The sequence below is a fragment of the Anolis sagrei genome, chromosome X, assembly GCF_037176765.1.
Source record: "Anolis sagrei isolate rAnoSag1 chromosome X, rAnoSag1.mat, whole genome shotgun sequence".
NCBI lineage: Eukaryota > Metazoa > Chordata > Lepidosauria > Squamata > Dactyloidae > Anolis > Anolis sagrei.
Window position 1 is genome coordinate 92,144,736 of NC_090034.1, and position 16,174 is coordinate 92,160,909.

Here is a 16,174-nt window from a genome sequence, read left to right on the forward strand (position 1 = left end):
CCTCTTCATATACAAATATTCAAGTGCAAGTATTGTTGGCTTTTGTGGTACACAAACACCAACTACAAAGGAAAGAAGGCTCACTAGTTCAGGCATTTTTACAAGGGCAACAAGAACCACCTTATTAAATCCCATTTTATGGCACCTGAAAGACTAAAATATTTGTGATTTTATAAAAAAAAATTGGAGTATATCAATATTCTCATGAAGCATACTGTAGTTTACAAAAGCTTATGTCACAATAAATTTGTTTTATTCACAGGGAACAACATAGGAAGCATCTGTTCTAGATTTATTATATTTCCACATTTACACCATAGTATTACTCAACTCTTTAATTTGCCCCAAGTCTCTTACAGATTTATGTAGCTACTTCTCTGGAGTTAGCTAAATCCAATCCTCAAAATATCTCTGGACTACATAGACTCTCAGAGAATTAAAGATTCACAACACACAAAATGAGAACTATCAGAAACTGGACTATATGAATGTCTAGTCTTTCTGTGTTAAACCATTAATTTTCTATTCTTTGGCTGCATTTGCATTGCAGAATCAATGTAGTTTTACACTTTTAACTGTCGTGGCTCAATAGTGTGGAATCCTGGGAGTTGCAGTTTGATGAAGCACCAGAATTACTTGGCAGAGAATGTTAAAGACCTTGTAAAGCTACAGCTTCCCTGATCCCACAGCATTGAGCCATGGCAGTTAAAATAATGTCAAAGGGCAACAGCAGCTCTGCTGACTGGGGCCCATGGAACACCAGCTCCAACAATTATCTGGAAGACCACATATTCCTCACCCTGCTATACACAATATGAAACTTCCTAAACTTTCATGTAAACCCTCCTGTTTTCTGAAATCTTTTTGAAATACCAGTTGAAGCCTGTTCCTCTATTGACAAGAAGGGTATCACCAAGTTTCAAGAAGTGGGTATCCAGGTCTCTGTTATTTAAAGTCTTTTTCTTAAAAGAACCAGGTTCCCTTTCCCACAAACTCCTTATCATCTAGAAGTTTCCAGAATAAATCATCCCTGTAAAATACCTGAAGTGTCTCTGAGAAAAAACACAATGTCGTTCTCCACAAAGTCGTCTGAGAAGTCCGTCATAGCCATGTAATAATACTGATTGTACACCTCCCGTTTTACAATTTTCTGAAATGGATGGCAACAAACGCAAAAAGTTGGAATGACTCAGAGTATAACTATTCATAGTAATTTTTCTAAACTGTTGTCTGCTGCAGAATGGCATCCACATGGAGTGTTTTCCAAAATAGTTGAGAAAACTAATCTTTGTTATCATTGACACATACATTCGGAGTCAGGCTATTCTGGGGCCTTGTGTAACATAAGGGTTTCTGTTTAACTGCTTCAACATGCAAAATAAGTATAAGATACACAGGACCTACCCTGCTGTCTTTGTCTGAATCCCTGTCTGGGATTCAGACAGGGATGCAGCCCTTTTCCTCAAAAGGAATGCAAACATGTGAATCCTCCAGGAAACAAAAAAAATCTTTTCACAATATTATCTTTGTACTGTAAGCGTTATCTATTGCTTTTCTCTATTCTCAATAAAAAAAAATTTCTAATGCTTCTTCCCGAAATAATAACTCTCCTTTGAAAGGGATAAATGCCAAATTGTGATGTGATCTGCATCCCAATGGTGTAATCATAAAGGTTTTCCTTCTTAAACTGAATGGATTAAAACTGTGAGTTGCAAACACGATGGAAGCACACGCAGCATGTTACAAACTCTGACACCTTATTTTATTCTTTTCTAATGCTCTGTTCAAAATTTGCAAATTTTAATTCTGTACTTCTAATTTTGGACCCCCCACCCCACAAAAAAAGATGGGATCCTAACAGAGAGATGGGATCCTAACAGAAAAAAAAACAGAAAAGAACATGGAGTTAGTGGTGACCCATATGCCTTATAGCCAGAGGATGATGGTTTAACTGATGATTTAGAGAGGGTTGTGGATTTTCCTGTGGCACAAAGTGATGGGCCCTCAAGTCTGGGAAATTCAGGTCAGGGAAATGATGGTTCTCTCTGTGAGAAAACTGGCTTGGAAAGTGTAGGGCTTCAAGGCCAGTCAGAGGAGCCAGAAGGAGCAACAGCAGATAAGGAATTGAGTGAAGATCTGAGTGATAAGGAGGGTTCCCAGGAGAAACCACCTGTAGATCAACAAAAGTTGTGTACAAATCACAGCCGAAAATAGACTAAGTCAGTCAGAGAGATTATGTGGGAATGTTGTGGAGAAAATTCATGGGAGACGTAAGGCTTTCATGGGTGCCCATTAAACAACAAATTGCTTACTTTAATGGCAGTTCAGGCAACACTGCCTTAGAGTGAGAAGCTAAGCCTGAGATCTCTTGGTCTTGGTTTAAGTCAAGACTTGGTTTTGGATTTTAATATCCTGGAAGTTTTCTATGTTCTTGTTCATGTACTCCTGTTCAAGTTTTACTAGTTATATCTTCTTGCTTGTTAACTTATCCTGTACCTGTGATTTCTGGCTGTTCCTGGACTTTGTCACCTCTGGAACTTTATGAGACATTTGGATTATTATTTGGTTATTACCTGTTGCTAAACCTTTTTGGATTATATATCTTCTTTTCTTATTCCTGATTTTTATATGCTTTTAATGTGTTTTACAATAAACTGATTGCTTATATTCCTGGACTCTTGTGTCGTGCGGTGGTCATAGGTGTTTCCAGGCCTGGAGTGCAACAACAGCCTTGATCCGACATTCTCAGTTGCTTGACTGGATGAAGGAAATCTTGAGGAGCAGCACTTTGATTGCGTAAGCAAAGTGGTGTAACAAACGTATCATCACTGAATAAATGCAGGCAGAGTTGCCTTACCCATGCATGTAGTTGTGCATGCATAGATTTGTTAATAATGAGGTTCTGACCTGACTGGCGTTACTTTCAGTTAAACCTCCGTATAGGATTCCAAGCTTGTACTCTTAACAATTGATATTTGAAAGACGTTATTTGGCTGTTTATCTTTGTGACTGCGTAGAGGAGTGCATTATTTTAAAAATATAATAACTTCCCCGTCTACACAAACCACTAGCTCTGTGTTCTGAATTGCAAAGTCTCTTCTGGAGCACTGCATTTCATAACTCTATGCATTACTCAAATTGAGCTATAATAGAGATAATGGTAAAAGACTAAAAGAAATCAGCATGGAAAGAGAAACAGAAGAGGAGCATTCTGGGTCCAAGATGGAATAATTTGATTCTTGAGATGTTGTTGGACTACAATTCCCACCATTCTTTACTGGTCATGCTGTTCATAACTGATACGAGTTACTTTCAACAACACCTAGAGGTCCACAAGTTCCCTGTCCTGTTTTACAATGAAGTTACAGCAAAATCGCTTCAAACAAAAACTCTGAAAAATGCCATGGCTTGAGGCTGAACTGAAACAATAGTTTTTTAATGGGGTTAATGACAACATATTGTATTTAATCCTCACTCTTCCATTCCGCACATGATTAGCATGGCCTCCTCACTTAAATTTTCAAAAGAAACAAAGCCCATATTTCTGGCTCACTGCAAAGTCAACAGTGAAGGTGGACAGACTTACTTTACCCATAAAACCTTTTGATTCCTCTGAAACCGGTGTATGTGCTGAGTCAGCTTTGCTTTTCCCAATGGAGCCCGCGGAAGACTGACCAGATGTAATACGTTTTCCCATGGAATCAGACAGAGTGCCTCTGCTTTTCCGGCTTTTCTCTTTAAAAAGGGGTATAGTCAGAGTAAAAGAAATTAAAGACAAGAAAAGAGTTCAAGAAGACTTAAGCAGCCTTAAGCACAGGTTGTCATCAAATGGAAATAATCAACCATTCAGCTTTGTACCAATGTGGACTCAGAAGTACACTAGTAGTCAGTATTAACTGGTGCAATTTTGGCATTTCTTTCTAACCTCTTAACCTTCACTAAAATCCTTATCAAATGAAGTTTCTGAACCATCTTAAAAGACAGCCTTCTGTTATGTACATTACACTGGAAGTTTAGAAGTAAGTAGTGTTTAAATAATAATCAAAGATCAGTCCATTAAGTTTATGTTAGTACAAGGGCTTTTCGACAATGATGCCACCGATGTTTTCTCAGATAGCATTCTTATCAGCACTTATCAGCTGTAGGACCAATTTACTATCAAGATCAAGTTCCTGACACTCACAGCCCTATATTCCACACAACCCTATATCCCAGAATATCAAGGCAGGAAATCCCACAATATCTGGTTTGAACTGGGTTATTTGAATCCACACTCAGATAATGAATGGGGGATTTTCTGCCTTGATATTCTGGGATATAGGGCTGTGTGGAAGGACCCAGAAAGGAGTAGAAATCTCTCATCAATACCTTATGTGCCCCCTTCCACACAGCTGAATAAAATCTGCTTTGAACTGGAGTATATGGCAGTGTGGACTCAGATAACCCAATTCAAAGCAGATATTGTGGGTTATTCTGCCTTGATATTCTGGATTATATGGCTGTGTGGAAGGGCCCTGTAACTAACCCTTCAGGAAGGACTGGAATTATTGCAACACTACCTTACATTTGTAATCCATCAAGGCGACTGAGAATATTCTGTGTAAATAAGGTGGAATGTGGATCAAGGGCTTCAAATGATGAGCTACAGGAGGAAAAGTGGACTAAGGGCCCTTCCACACAGCCCTATATCCCAGAATATCAAGGCAGAAAATCCCACAATATCTGCTTTGAACTGGATTATCTGAGTCCACACTCAGATAATGTGGGATTTTCTGCCTTGATATTCTGGGATATAGGGCTGTGTGGAAAGGCCCTAAGGGATAGTATGATGTAGTGGTTTGAGCATTCAGCTCGTGACTCTGAAAACTAGAGGTCAAATGCTTGCTCAGCTATGGAAACCCACTAGGTGACCTCTGAACAAACCTTATCAAGAAAACCCTGTGATGAGGTCCCCTCAGGGTTGGAAACAATTGAACGTGCACAAAAAGTTGTCTAGGAAAGTGTGTCAAATGCAAACAGACCACCACATTTATGTCTACATTTTGCATGTTTCCTCTGTGAATTGTAGTAATCATAATATGTAGAGCTCTGAAAACAGTTCTGTGAGACATCTATGTGAACTGTATTGTTCAAGATCCCTGTCACTACTTCAGATTATGCTATGTCTCTCCGACACACACAACCTGGTCATCCTCCTCTGTCATTTGGAGTCAAAGCAATGTGACTAGAGATCCACAAACAATATTTCATGTAGTTTATAAGATGCATGACAAACCCTCAATATAGCAAATAACACTACGTAGCACATTTTTGTTCCTAGGTTATAAACATCATTTCCTAATTGGTTCTATCATAAAAACAGGAAAACAAAGTTTATTAAACTGAAAAAGGTTGTTTTGCGGGAGGGACACCCTGCAGCCCATTTTGCTACACTTTTTTCAATTAATATCTCATCGAGTCTCAACCAATTCAACTGAGTTTGTGGCTGCCACAAAAACAAAGTTTCTGGAGTAGAACTACTTTCAAAGTAGGCACTGCACAACTAAACAGGAAATAACACTTTCAAATCAAAAACATCTTTTTTTCAAATTGTGTTACATAGTGTAATTAGGATTTCTACAGAGTATCCTTCCTTTTTTCTTGTAGCGTTAACTGCAACTTTTGCTAGTGGTGTGGAAAACTCAGGTAAGTGAAAGACATTAAGGAAAAATTAAATAACCTTTTTCAGTGCTACTAACCCCATCTTCACGGGGCTCTAATTAGGTGTATTTTACATTAACAGACCAATATCATGGGTCTCTGGATTCTAATATTGTTTCTCTCTCCTTCAAATTTAAGGCTGGTCCTCTAAGGCAGAGTGAAGTAACTTGATTTGAGGTAACTTATTTCATTTATTTTTTTTCTGTAGTTATTGTATGGGAAGGGAGAAGTATTTCTTGGATTTATTTTTTGTTTTGCCTTAGGTGCCACAATAATTTGGCCAGTCTTGAAATAGAGGGGGCAAGAAGAGTCGGTTATTTTTCTGCCTGAGACATCAAAATGTCTTGAGCCAATTCCCAACAGGTCTCCAACTACTAGGAAGGCTTTTCCTAATTTCTTTCCTCTTACGTACTTCCACCTGACATGGAAAGGGAAGAAACGCCATACAGCTTATCTGAACGACTTTCTGCTTCTCTAAGAGCCTCTTCAAACGATATATCTGTTTAACAACAAAAACGACAAAAAGAACATCTATTATACACATATTACAATTAAAAGGCATATATGGAGTTATTCCACAAGGATGGATCTCCATTCAAAGCAGAGAAGTGGAGAATATATATGACAAATCTTCAGGGAAAAGGGAGAATATATATGACATATATTCAGGAAACAAGGAAGGGAGAGTATATAACAAACATTCAGGAAAAAAAAGAAAAAGGATAATATAAATGACAAATTTTCAGGGGAAAAGGGAAAGGGGAAGATAAATGACAAATACTCAGAAAAAAGGGAATGAAGAATATATAGTATGTCAAATGTTCAGGAAAAAAGGAAAGGGGGATATCCTATCGGATCTGTTGTTGATCCACTCCTTTGGACTTCACACAAATCTACCCTTGTAATCAGAGGTGACACGCCCCCCCTCCAAATAAAAGATGGTTCATAATCAGGGAATTCATAGTTTTGCCAAGAACACCAGGCTGGAATGATATAAAAAGAGTTAAGTTTTGGCCAATCTGCAGAAGGACTAACAACTACAACAAGGACCCATCTCTTCCCAACCCTGCATGCCCCCTTATCCTAATATGAACCCCTGTCTATGCCCCATTGTTGTTCATTCGTTCAGTTGTCTGCAACTCTTCATGACCTCATGGACCAGCCCACGCCAGAGCTCCCTGTCGGCCATCACCACCCCCAGCTCCCTCAAGGTCAGACCAGTCACTTCAAGGATGCCATCCATCCATCTTGCCCTTGGTTGGCCCCTCTTCCTTTTTCCTTCCACTTTCCCCAGCATAATTGCCTTCTCTAAGCTTTGCTGTCTCCTCATGATGTGGCCAAAGTACTTCAACTTTGTCTCTAATATCCTTCCCTCCAATGAGCAATCGGGCTTTATTTCCTGAAGTATGGACTGGTTGGATCTTCTCGCAGTCCAAGACACTCTCAGAACTTTCCTCCAACACCACAGTTCAAAAGCATCTACCTTCCTTCACCCCATGTCCCCAATATGCCCCATGTCCCCAATAATTTCATATATGTATGTATAAAGCATGAGGTAAGTTGACCTTTTTATGAACTCTGGCCAGCTCTTCCTGACTCAGGTGCCACAAGCTGTCCTGGGTCTGCATTTTTGTTGAATGGGCAATCAAGCATTTCTATACATCCCTGTATAGACTACCACAACGCGCTCTACGTGGGGCTGCCTTTGAAGTCTGTTCGGAAGCTTCAAATGGTCGAATGGGCAGCAGCCAGGTTGTTAACTGGAGCGGCGCTCAGGGCACACAACTCCTCTGTTGCGCAAGTTCCACAGGCTGCCAGTTTGCTACCGGGCACAATTCAAAGTGCTGGCTTTAGCATTTAAAGCCGTAGACAAGTGGGTCTCAACCTTCCTCATGCCGCGATCATCGGGAGAGGCCCTTCTCTTGGTCCCACCACTGTCACAAGTGTGGTTGATGGGAACAAGAGGGAGGGGCTGCTCTGGAACTCCCTTCCTAGAAAGGTGCAATCAGCCCCCTCCTTGCTGGCCTTTCACTCTCAAGTTAAAACCTTTCTATGGAACCAGGCCATTCCTGAAGATCAACAATAGGTAATGACCAGATAGATACAGGTAATAGTATATTTTTGGAATGCTATTTCAGACCAGCAATATTTTAACACAGCCTCAAGGAAACTGAGTTTTTAGGACACTAGAACAGCTCTTTTAATGGATAACCTTAATGGCCTGAGGGTCAGATATTTTTTTAAAATTGTATAATCTATATATATAAATTTGTTAGGGGCATCCAACGAGGAAACAAAACTCAAAAAACCCCCAACGAAACTGTACCAAAATTGCCATGCCCATAACACAACCCACAAGGTACAAACATATCTACTCAAAATGAAAAACAACACAACAACACACTCACAAAACGGCAAAACAACAAAACTCAAAAAACCCCAACGAAACTTAACCAAAATTGCCATGCCCATAACACAACCCACAAGGTACAAACATATCTACTCAAAATGAAAAACAACACAACAACACACTCACAAAACGGCAAAACAACAAAACTCAAAAAACCCAACGAAACTTAACCAAAATTGCCATGCCCATAACACAACCCACAAGGTACAAACATATCTACTCAAAATGAAAAACAACACAACAACACACTCACAAAACGGCAAAACAACAAAACTCAAAAAAACCAACGAAACTTAACCAAAATTGCCATGCCCATAACACAACCCACAAGGTACAAACATATCTACTCAAAATGAAAAACAACACAACAACACACTCACAAAACGGCAAATCAACAAAACTCACAAACCCCCCAACGAAACTTAACCAAAATTCCCATGCCCATAACACAACCCATAAGGTACAAACATATCTACTCAAAATGAAAAACAACACAACAACACACTCACAAAACGGCAAAACAACTGAGCATGCGCATTGGTGCCCAGCCGCAAGTTCCCTGGCGCGCGCACACAGTTCCCTCTGCGGAAGCCATGCCCACTCCAAGCCCCGCCGCGCCGCTTCCTGCACACACACCCCCCCCCGCCGCACGCACACACACAACCCCACGCTCCATCACTCCCCCCGCCGCACACACACACGCAACCCCACGCTCCATCACTCCCCCCACCGCCACACACACACGCGCAACCCCACTCCCCCCCGCTGCCGCACACACACACGCAACCCCACGCTCCATCACTCCCCCTGCTGCCGCACACACACACACAACCTCACGCTCCATCACTCGCCTGCCCCAATCTTACCTCCTTTTACTTCACGCCACCTCCAAACCCCACCGCACCCGTTCCCGCCCTGTCAAAATCCAGGAAAGACAGGAAGGAAGGAAAGAAGGAAGAAAGAGAAAGGGAGATAAAGAAAAGGGGGAAGGAAGGAAAGTTAGAGAAAGAAGGAAGAAGAAAAGGAAAGAAAAGGAAAGATGGAAGGAAAGAAAAGAGAGACAGCAGAAGAGAAAGAAAAAGGGGGAAGGAAGGAAAGAGGTAGAGAAGGAAGAAATGAGAGACAGAGGGAGGGAAAGAAAAAGGGGGAAGGAAGGAAGGAGAGAAGGAAAGAAAAAAGGGAATGAAAGAAGGAAAGAGGTAGTGAAGGAAGGGGGAAGATGTAGAGAAAGAGGGAGGGAAGGAAAGAAGGAAAGAGAGAAGGAAGAAAAGAGACCAGAAGAGAAAGAAAAAGGGGGAAGGAAGGAAGGAGAGAAGGAAAGAAAAAAGGGAATGAAGGAAGGAAAGAGGGAGTGAAGGAAGGGGGAAGATGTAGAGAAAGAGGGAGGGAAGGAAAGAAGGAAAGAGAGAAGGAAGGAAAGAGGCCAGAAGAGAAAGAAAAAGGGGGAAGGAAGGAGATAGAGAAGGAAGAGGAGAAGGAAAGATGGGAGGGAGGGAAGGAAGGAGGGAAAGAAGGAGGGAAAGAGGGAAGGTTGGTCACAGCAATGCGTGGCGGGTAAAGGTTGTTATTTCTATGATTATTATGATGCTATTATTCCTATGAGACCCTTTTAGGGGGAATGGGAGAGGTGTCAGGTCCCGGAGGCAATGCATTGCATTATTGTTATTGTTATGATGGTGGTGAAATAAAAGGAAATAAAAAGCGAAAGAAGGAAGCAAACAGGGAGGGAAGAAAGGCAAAGGAAGAAAGGGGGAGGGAATGAAGGAAAGAGAGAAGGATGAAACCAAGTAGTGAAAGAAGGAAAGAAAGAAAGAGGTAGAGAAGAAAGAAAGGAGAGAAAGGGGGAAGGAATAGGTAGGTACCTCTCTTTCATAATAGTCCAGATATCTACCTCAACTTTGATAAGTTTTACTATAGGCCACAGCAACGCGTGGCAGGGCACAGCTAGTAGTATAATATTTTGATTTGTTAATTTGTTAAATTTGGTTTATGTTGTGTGTATTTCAGAGCCCCCAGTGGCGCAGTGGGTTAAACCGCTGAGCTGCTGCACTTGCTGACCGAAAGGTTGCTAGTTCAAATCTGAGGAGCGGGGTGAGCTCCCGCTGTTAGCCCCAGATTCTGCCAACCTAGCAGTTCGAAATCATGCAAAAGTGAGTAGATCAATAGGTACCACTCCGGAAGGAAGGTAACGGCGCTCCTTTCAGTCATGTCGGCCACATGACCTTGGAGGTGTCTTTGGACAATGCCGACTCACCGGCTTAGAAATGAGCACCAACCCCCCAGAGTTGGACATGACTGGACTTAATGTTAAGGGAAAATCCTTTACCTTTACCTAGTGTGTATTTCTGTTTACTTTGCATCTACGATGTTTTTGGTTGTATTTTCTAGGGCTGGGCGGTTTCGTTCGTTAATTTCATAATTCGTTATTAACTCGTATTTAAATTAGCTTACGATCTGATATTGAGCCATGCAGGAGCAATTAAAAATCGAAACAAATTTTTCAATTTATTTCGTAATTGTTTCATAATTGTTTCCGTATGTGTGGTGCAAGTTTTAGGGTTGTTGTTTGTTTTATCAGTGATAAAAAATAAATTATCACACCAACAGTCAACAGCAGAGGGAGAGGGAAGCTTCAGAAGTTCCCCCTGTCCCATTTGGAGGGGTTTTTTTTTCATATTGCGCAATCGCATCCGCCATTAACGAATCGATTCGTAATTGTTTCGTAATTGTTTCGTAATTTACGAAATTTCATATATTTCGAACTTTTTTAAAGAAAAATTTCAGAATTCTTTTAAAAAACGAAACGCAAAAACCCCCTAAAAACGAATCGAGTTTAGAAACAAATTTTTCCGTGGTTACCCAGCCCTAGTATTTTCATGTTATGATGTAATGTTGTCCTCTTTAACCATTGTACACTGCTTTGAATCCCACCCATGGGAGAAAAGCGGGATAAAACAGTTCCAGCCCAGCTCACCTGTCCGAACATATCTCTCCCTATGGATCATCTAGGAGTTCAAATCTAATCTAATCATTTATTTTGGTCATAGACCAGCACAGGAAATGAAAGTCACAGTTTCAAACGCACTTGGTATGTTTAGTACATTTAAAATATAAATATAAATATTGAAGCTCAATAGGGGTATAAGATCATCTGGAGAGGCCCTGTTCTCTGTCCCGCTTTCTTCGCAGGTGGGGACGAGAGACAGGGCCTTCTCAGTGGTGGCCCCCCGGCTGTGAAATTCTCTCCCTAGGGGTATTAGATCAGCCCCTTCCCGCCTGACCTTCTTCAGAAAAGTGAAAGCATGGCTTTTTGAACAGGCCTTTGGGAACCTAGTGCAATAGATAAACACGGGTCTATGTGAAATCGAATACAGGAACAGCTAAGATGATGTTTTTGGGCGATGAGGCTAATAGTGAAGGTAGTGGTTTTATGTTTTAAATTTTTTAATGTATTTATTTTATAATTCTGTTTAAAATGTTTACTGTAATTTTTACATTGTTTTAGTGGCACTGAATAGCTACCTATGTTGTAAAGCCACCTTGAGTCACCTTTGGGTTTGAGAAAGGGGAGGTAGAAATATCATAATAAATAAATAAATAAATAAATAAAAATAAAATGTCCCCAAGATATGGTTCTCTATTGGTGGGGAAGCAGAGCACTCTGCAAATGCTCCACGCTCTGGTTACATCCCGTATAGACTACTGCAACGCTCTCTACGTGGGGTTGCCTTTGAAGACTGCTCAGAAGCTTCAAATGGTCCAGCGTTCAGCAGCCAGGTTGCTAACAGGAGCGGCACTCAGGGAGCATACTACTCCTCTGTTGCGCCAGCTCCACTAGCTGCCAGTTTGCTACTGGGCACAATTCAAAGTGCTGGCGTTAGCCTATAAAGCCCTAAACGATTCTGGCCCTCCTTACCTCTCCGAACGTATCTCCTCCTATGAACCGACTAGGACACTAAGATCATCTGGGGAGGCCCTGCTCTCTGTCCCGCCTGTATCACAGGCGCGCTTGGCGAGGACGAGAGACAGGGCCTTCTCAGTGGTGGCCCCTCGGCTGTGGAATGCCATGCCTGCAGATATCAGATTGGCCCCCTCCCTGCTGGTGTTTCGGAGGAAAGTGAAGACCTGGCTGTTTGAACAAGCATTGGATTAAACAGTGTAATTGAACATAGGAATACGGAATAATGGATGATGAGACTGGATTCTGATTTTACTGTTGAGGCGCTAATGATTGTTATTCTGATGTTTAATGATTTATGTTACAATTGTTTTTAATTGCCCTATACTTGTCTCGTGATGTTTTGTATCGATGTTGTTCACCGCTTTGAGTCGCCTGAGGGCTGAGAAAAGCGGTATATAAATAAAGTAAATAAATGCTCAGAGGCACTCAGGCTGGCTCCACACTGCCCTCTCTCCCAGGATCTGATCCCCGGTTATCTGCTTTGATCTGGATTTTATGAGTCTACACCAGGCATGGACAAACTTGGGCCCTCCCTCCAGGTGTTTTGGAGTTCAACTCCCACAATTCCTAACAACCTCAGGCCCTTTCCTTTCCCCCCTCAGCTGCTTAAGTTGAAAAGGAGAGGGAAAAAGAAAAGGAAGGGGCCTGAGGCTGTTAGGAATGGTGGGAGTTGAACTCCAAAACACCTGGAGGGAGGGCCCAAGTTTGTCCATGCCTGGTGTAGACTCATAAAGTCACCTTTGGGTTTGAGAAAGGGGAGTTAGAAATATCCTAATAAATAAATAAATAAATAAATAAAAATGTCCTCAAGGTGTGGTTCTCTATTAGCGGGAAAGCAGAGCACTCTGCAAATGCTCAGAGGCACTCAGGCTGGCTCCACACTGCCCTCTCTCCCAGGATCTGATCCCCGGTTATCTGCTTTGATCTGGATTTTATGAGTCTACACCAGGCATAGACAAACTTGGGCCCTCCCTCCAGGTGTTTTGGAGTTCAACTCCCACAATTCCTAACAACCTCAGGCCCTTTCCTTTCCCCCCTCAGCTGCTTAAGTTGAAAAGGAGAGGGAAAAAGAAAAGGAAGGGGCCTGAGGCTGTTAGGAATGGTGGGAGTTGAACTCCAAAACACCTGGAGGGAGGGCCCAAGTTTGTCCATGCCTGGTGTAGACTCATAAAGTCACCTTTGGGTTTGAGAAAGGGGAGTTAGAAATATCCTAATAAATAAATAAATAAATAAATAAATAAAAATGTCCTCAAGGTGTGGTTCTCTATTAGCAGGGAAGCAGAGCACTCTGCAAATGCTCAGAGGCACTCAGGCTGGCTCCACACTGCCCTCTCTCCCAGGATCTGATCCCCGGTTATCTGCTTTGAACTGGATTTTATGAGTCTACACCAGGCATAGACAAACTTGGGCCCTCCCTCCAGGTGTTTTGGAGTTCAACTCTCACAATTCCTAACAACCTCAGGCCCTTTCCTTTCCCCCCTCAGCTGCTTAAGTTGAAAAGGAGAGGGAAAAAGAAAAGGAAGGGGCCTGAGGCTGTTAGGAATGGTGGGAGTTGAACTCCAAAACACCTGGAGGGAGGGCCCAAGTTTGTCCATGCCTGGTGTAGACTCATAAAGTCACCTTTGGGTTTGAGAAAGGGGAGTTAGAAATATCCTAATAAATAAATAAATAAATAAATAAATAAATAAAAATGTCCTCAAGGTGTGGTTCTCTATTAGCAGGGAAGCAGAGCACTCTGCAAATGCTCAGAGGCACTCAGGCTGGCTCCACACTGCCCTCTCTCCCAGGATCTGATCCCCGGTTATCTGCTTTAAACTGGATTTTATGAGTCTACACCAGGCATAGACAAACTTGGGCCCTCCCTCCAAGTGTTTTGGAGTTCAACTCCCACAATTCAGGCCCTTTCCTCCCCACCCCTCCAGCTGCTTAAGTTGAAAAGGAAAGGGAAAAAGAAAAAGAAGCACTGCCTGAACAACAAGCAAAAAGTGGGTGCTAGAAACAATATCTTACGAAATCTGACTGGCACAACCTGGGGTTCACAGCCAGCCACAGTGAAGACATCTTCCCTTGTGCTATGCTACTCTGCTGCTGAGTACGCATGCCCAGTCTGGAACACATCTCACCACACTAAAACAGTGGATGTGGCTCTTAATGAGACATGCTGCATTCTCACGGGGTGTCTGTGCCCTACACCACTGGAGAAATTACACTGTTTAGCTGGTATTGCACCACCTGACATCTGCCGGGAAGTAGCAGCCAACAGTGAAAGGACCAAGGCAGAGACATGTCCAGCTCATCCCCTGTTTGTGTATCAGCCAGCACGTCAACGACTTAAATCTAGAAATAGTTTTCTAAGATCTACAGAGACACTCGCTGGAACACCTCAGCAAGCAAGAGTCCAAAAGTGGCAGGCTCAAACCCAGAACCTCAACCAATGGCTGATACCAAATGAGAGACTCCCCCCTGGGCACACAGAGGACTGGGCAACTTGGAAGGCGTGGAACAGACTGCGCTCTGGCACCACAAGATGCAGAGTCAACCTCAAGAAATGGGGCTACAAAGTGGAATCCACGACATGCGAGTGTGGAGCAAACCACTGACCACCTGCTGCAATGCAACCTGAACCCTGCTACATGTAGGACCTTCTTATAGTAACACCAGAGGCACTCCAAGTGGCCAGCTACTGGTCGAGGACATTTAATAAACTATCAAGCTTGCAACCTTCAGAAATGGGGCTACAAAGTGGAATCCACGACATGCGAGTGTGGAGAGGAGCAAACCACTGACCACCTGCTGCAGTGCAACCTGAGCCCTGCCACATGCACAATGGAGGACCTTCTTGCAGCAACACCAGAAGCACTCCAAGTGGCCAGATACTGGTCAAAGGACATTTAATCAACTACCAAACTCACATATTTTGTATTTTGTCTGTTTGTTTGCTTTGTTCTGTTAGAAATGTAATATAATCAACTGGTTGCTCCTGACACGACAAATAAAATAAGTAACTCCAAAACACCTGGAGGGAGGGCCCAAGTTTGCCCATGCCTGGTCTCCACTGCCAGATAATCTGGGATCCGATCCTGGGCGAAAGGGCAGCCTCTGTTGGCTCACCCCATCCCCTGATGTGCAAGAGAAGCTTAGGAGGCCAAGGCTCAGCCCCAAAGGCCTACGAAGAGGATGGCTTTTGCACTGAGAGGGAGCCAAAGGAATGAACCACCACTGCAGGCTCCCATGTGTGTTTTGGACTTCATCTCCCAGAATTCCCGGCTGCTGCCTGAGCTGAGGAGGCTTCTGGGAGTTGAAGTCCAGAGCCCCTGCTTGACGGGAAGGGAGAGGAGTCCGTGAGGGTGGCTGCTTTTTCCCCAAGAGGCGAGGCGAGGCGAGCCGAGGCGACGCACCGACTTCCACGTCGACCTCGTCGAGGCGGGTCTCCTGCCGGAAGAAGAGGGCGAGGGCCTGCCCTTTCTGGCCCGCGCTGCCCACGTTGAGGAAATGCAGGAGCAGGTCGGCCTCGGCGCCGTCGTTGCGGTTGAGCAGCTCCTCGAAGGGGGCCGTCTCCTTGATGCCGAAGGCCTCCTTCAGGCGCTGGCCCACCCACTGCACCCGCACGTCGTCCATGGCCGAGACCGCCGCCCGCTCGGAGCCACGCCGCTTCCAGCCGGGTTTAAGCCAAGAGACGCTCGCCGGTCCCCATGGCAACCGAGGGGGCGGGGCTTTCGCCCCTCCTCCCCGTCCAGGCGGCACCTGACTCCCTCTAGCGGTGGGTCCGAGAATGCAGCCTTCATGCACCTCCCAATGGGGATGGCCTTCTCCACCTTATTATTACTTTACTTATTTATTATATATTTATTTATTTACTTTACTTGTATACCGCACTCTCTCAGCCCGTAGGCGACTCAGTGCGGTTTACAGCCAGGACAATATACAAGGTGCACAACATTAGCATTTAAAACAGTAACTAAAGCAACTATATCAATATAACAATACAACAGTACATCAATATAACACCTATACATCTATACATCTATATAACTAATCCATCACGTCTCATCAGTAAAGTCATAATCCGATCTCCTCGTCCATTATTCCAAGTTCCAAGATCA

The 16,174-nt window shown here is 43.2% G+C and overlaps 1 protein-coding gene across 1 annotated transcript in view; it reads right to left on the reverse strand.

Moving 5' to 3' along the window:
* The window catches only part of LOC132780258 (dynein axonemal heavy chain 10-like), a 106,096-nt gene extending 90,373 nt beyond the window's left edge, over positions 1–15,723 (reverse strand). The window contains exons 1-4 of the mRNA XM_060783866.2: positions 15,470–15,723; positions 6,113–6,199; positions 3,587–3,735; positions 1,042–1,150 (exon numbers count right to left, since the gene is read on the reverse strand). Of these exons, the coding sequence (XP_060639849.2) occupies positions 1,042–1,150; positions 3,587–3,735; positions 6,113–6,199; positions 15,470–15,689 (565 nt within the window). The 5' untranslated portion in view covers positions 15,690–15,723. The remainder of the gene's footprint in view (positions 1–1,041; positions 1,151–3,586; positions 3,736–6,112; positions 6,200–15,469) is intronic.
* Positions 15,724–16,174: the final 451 nt, after the last annotated feature.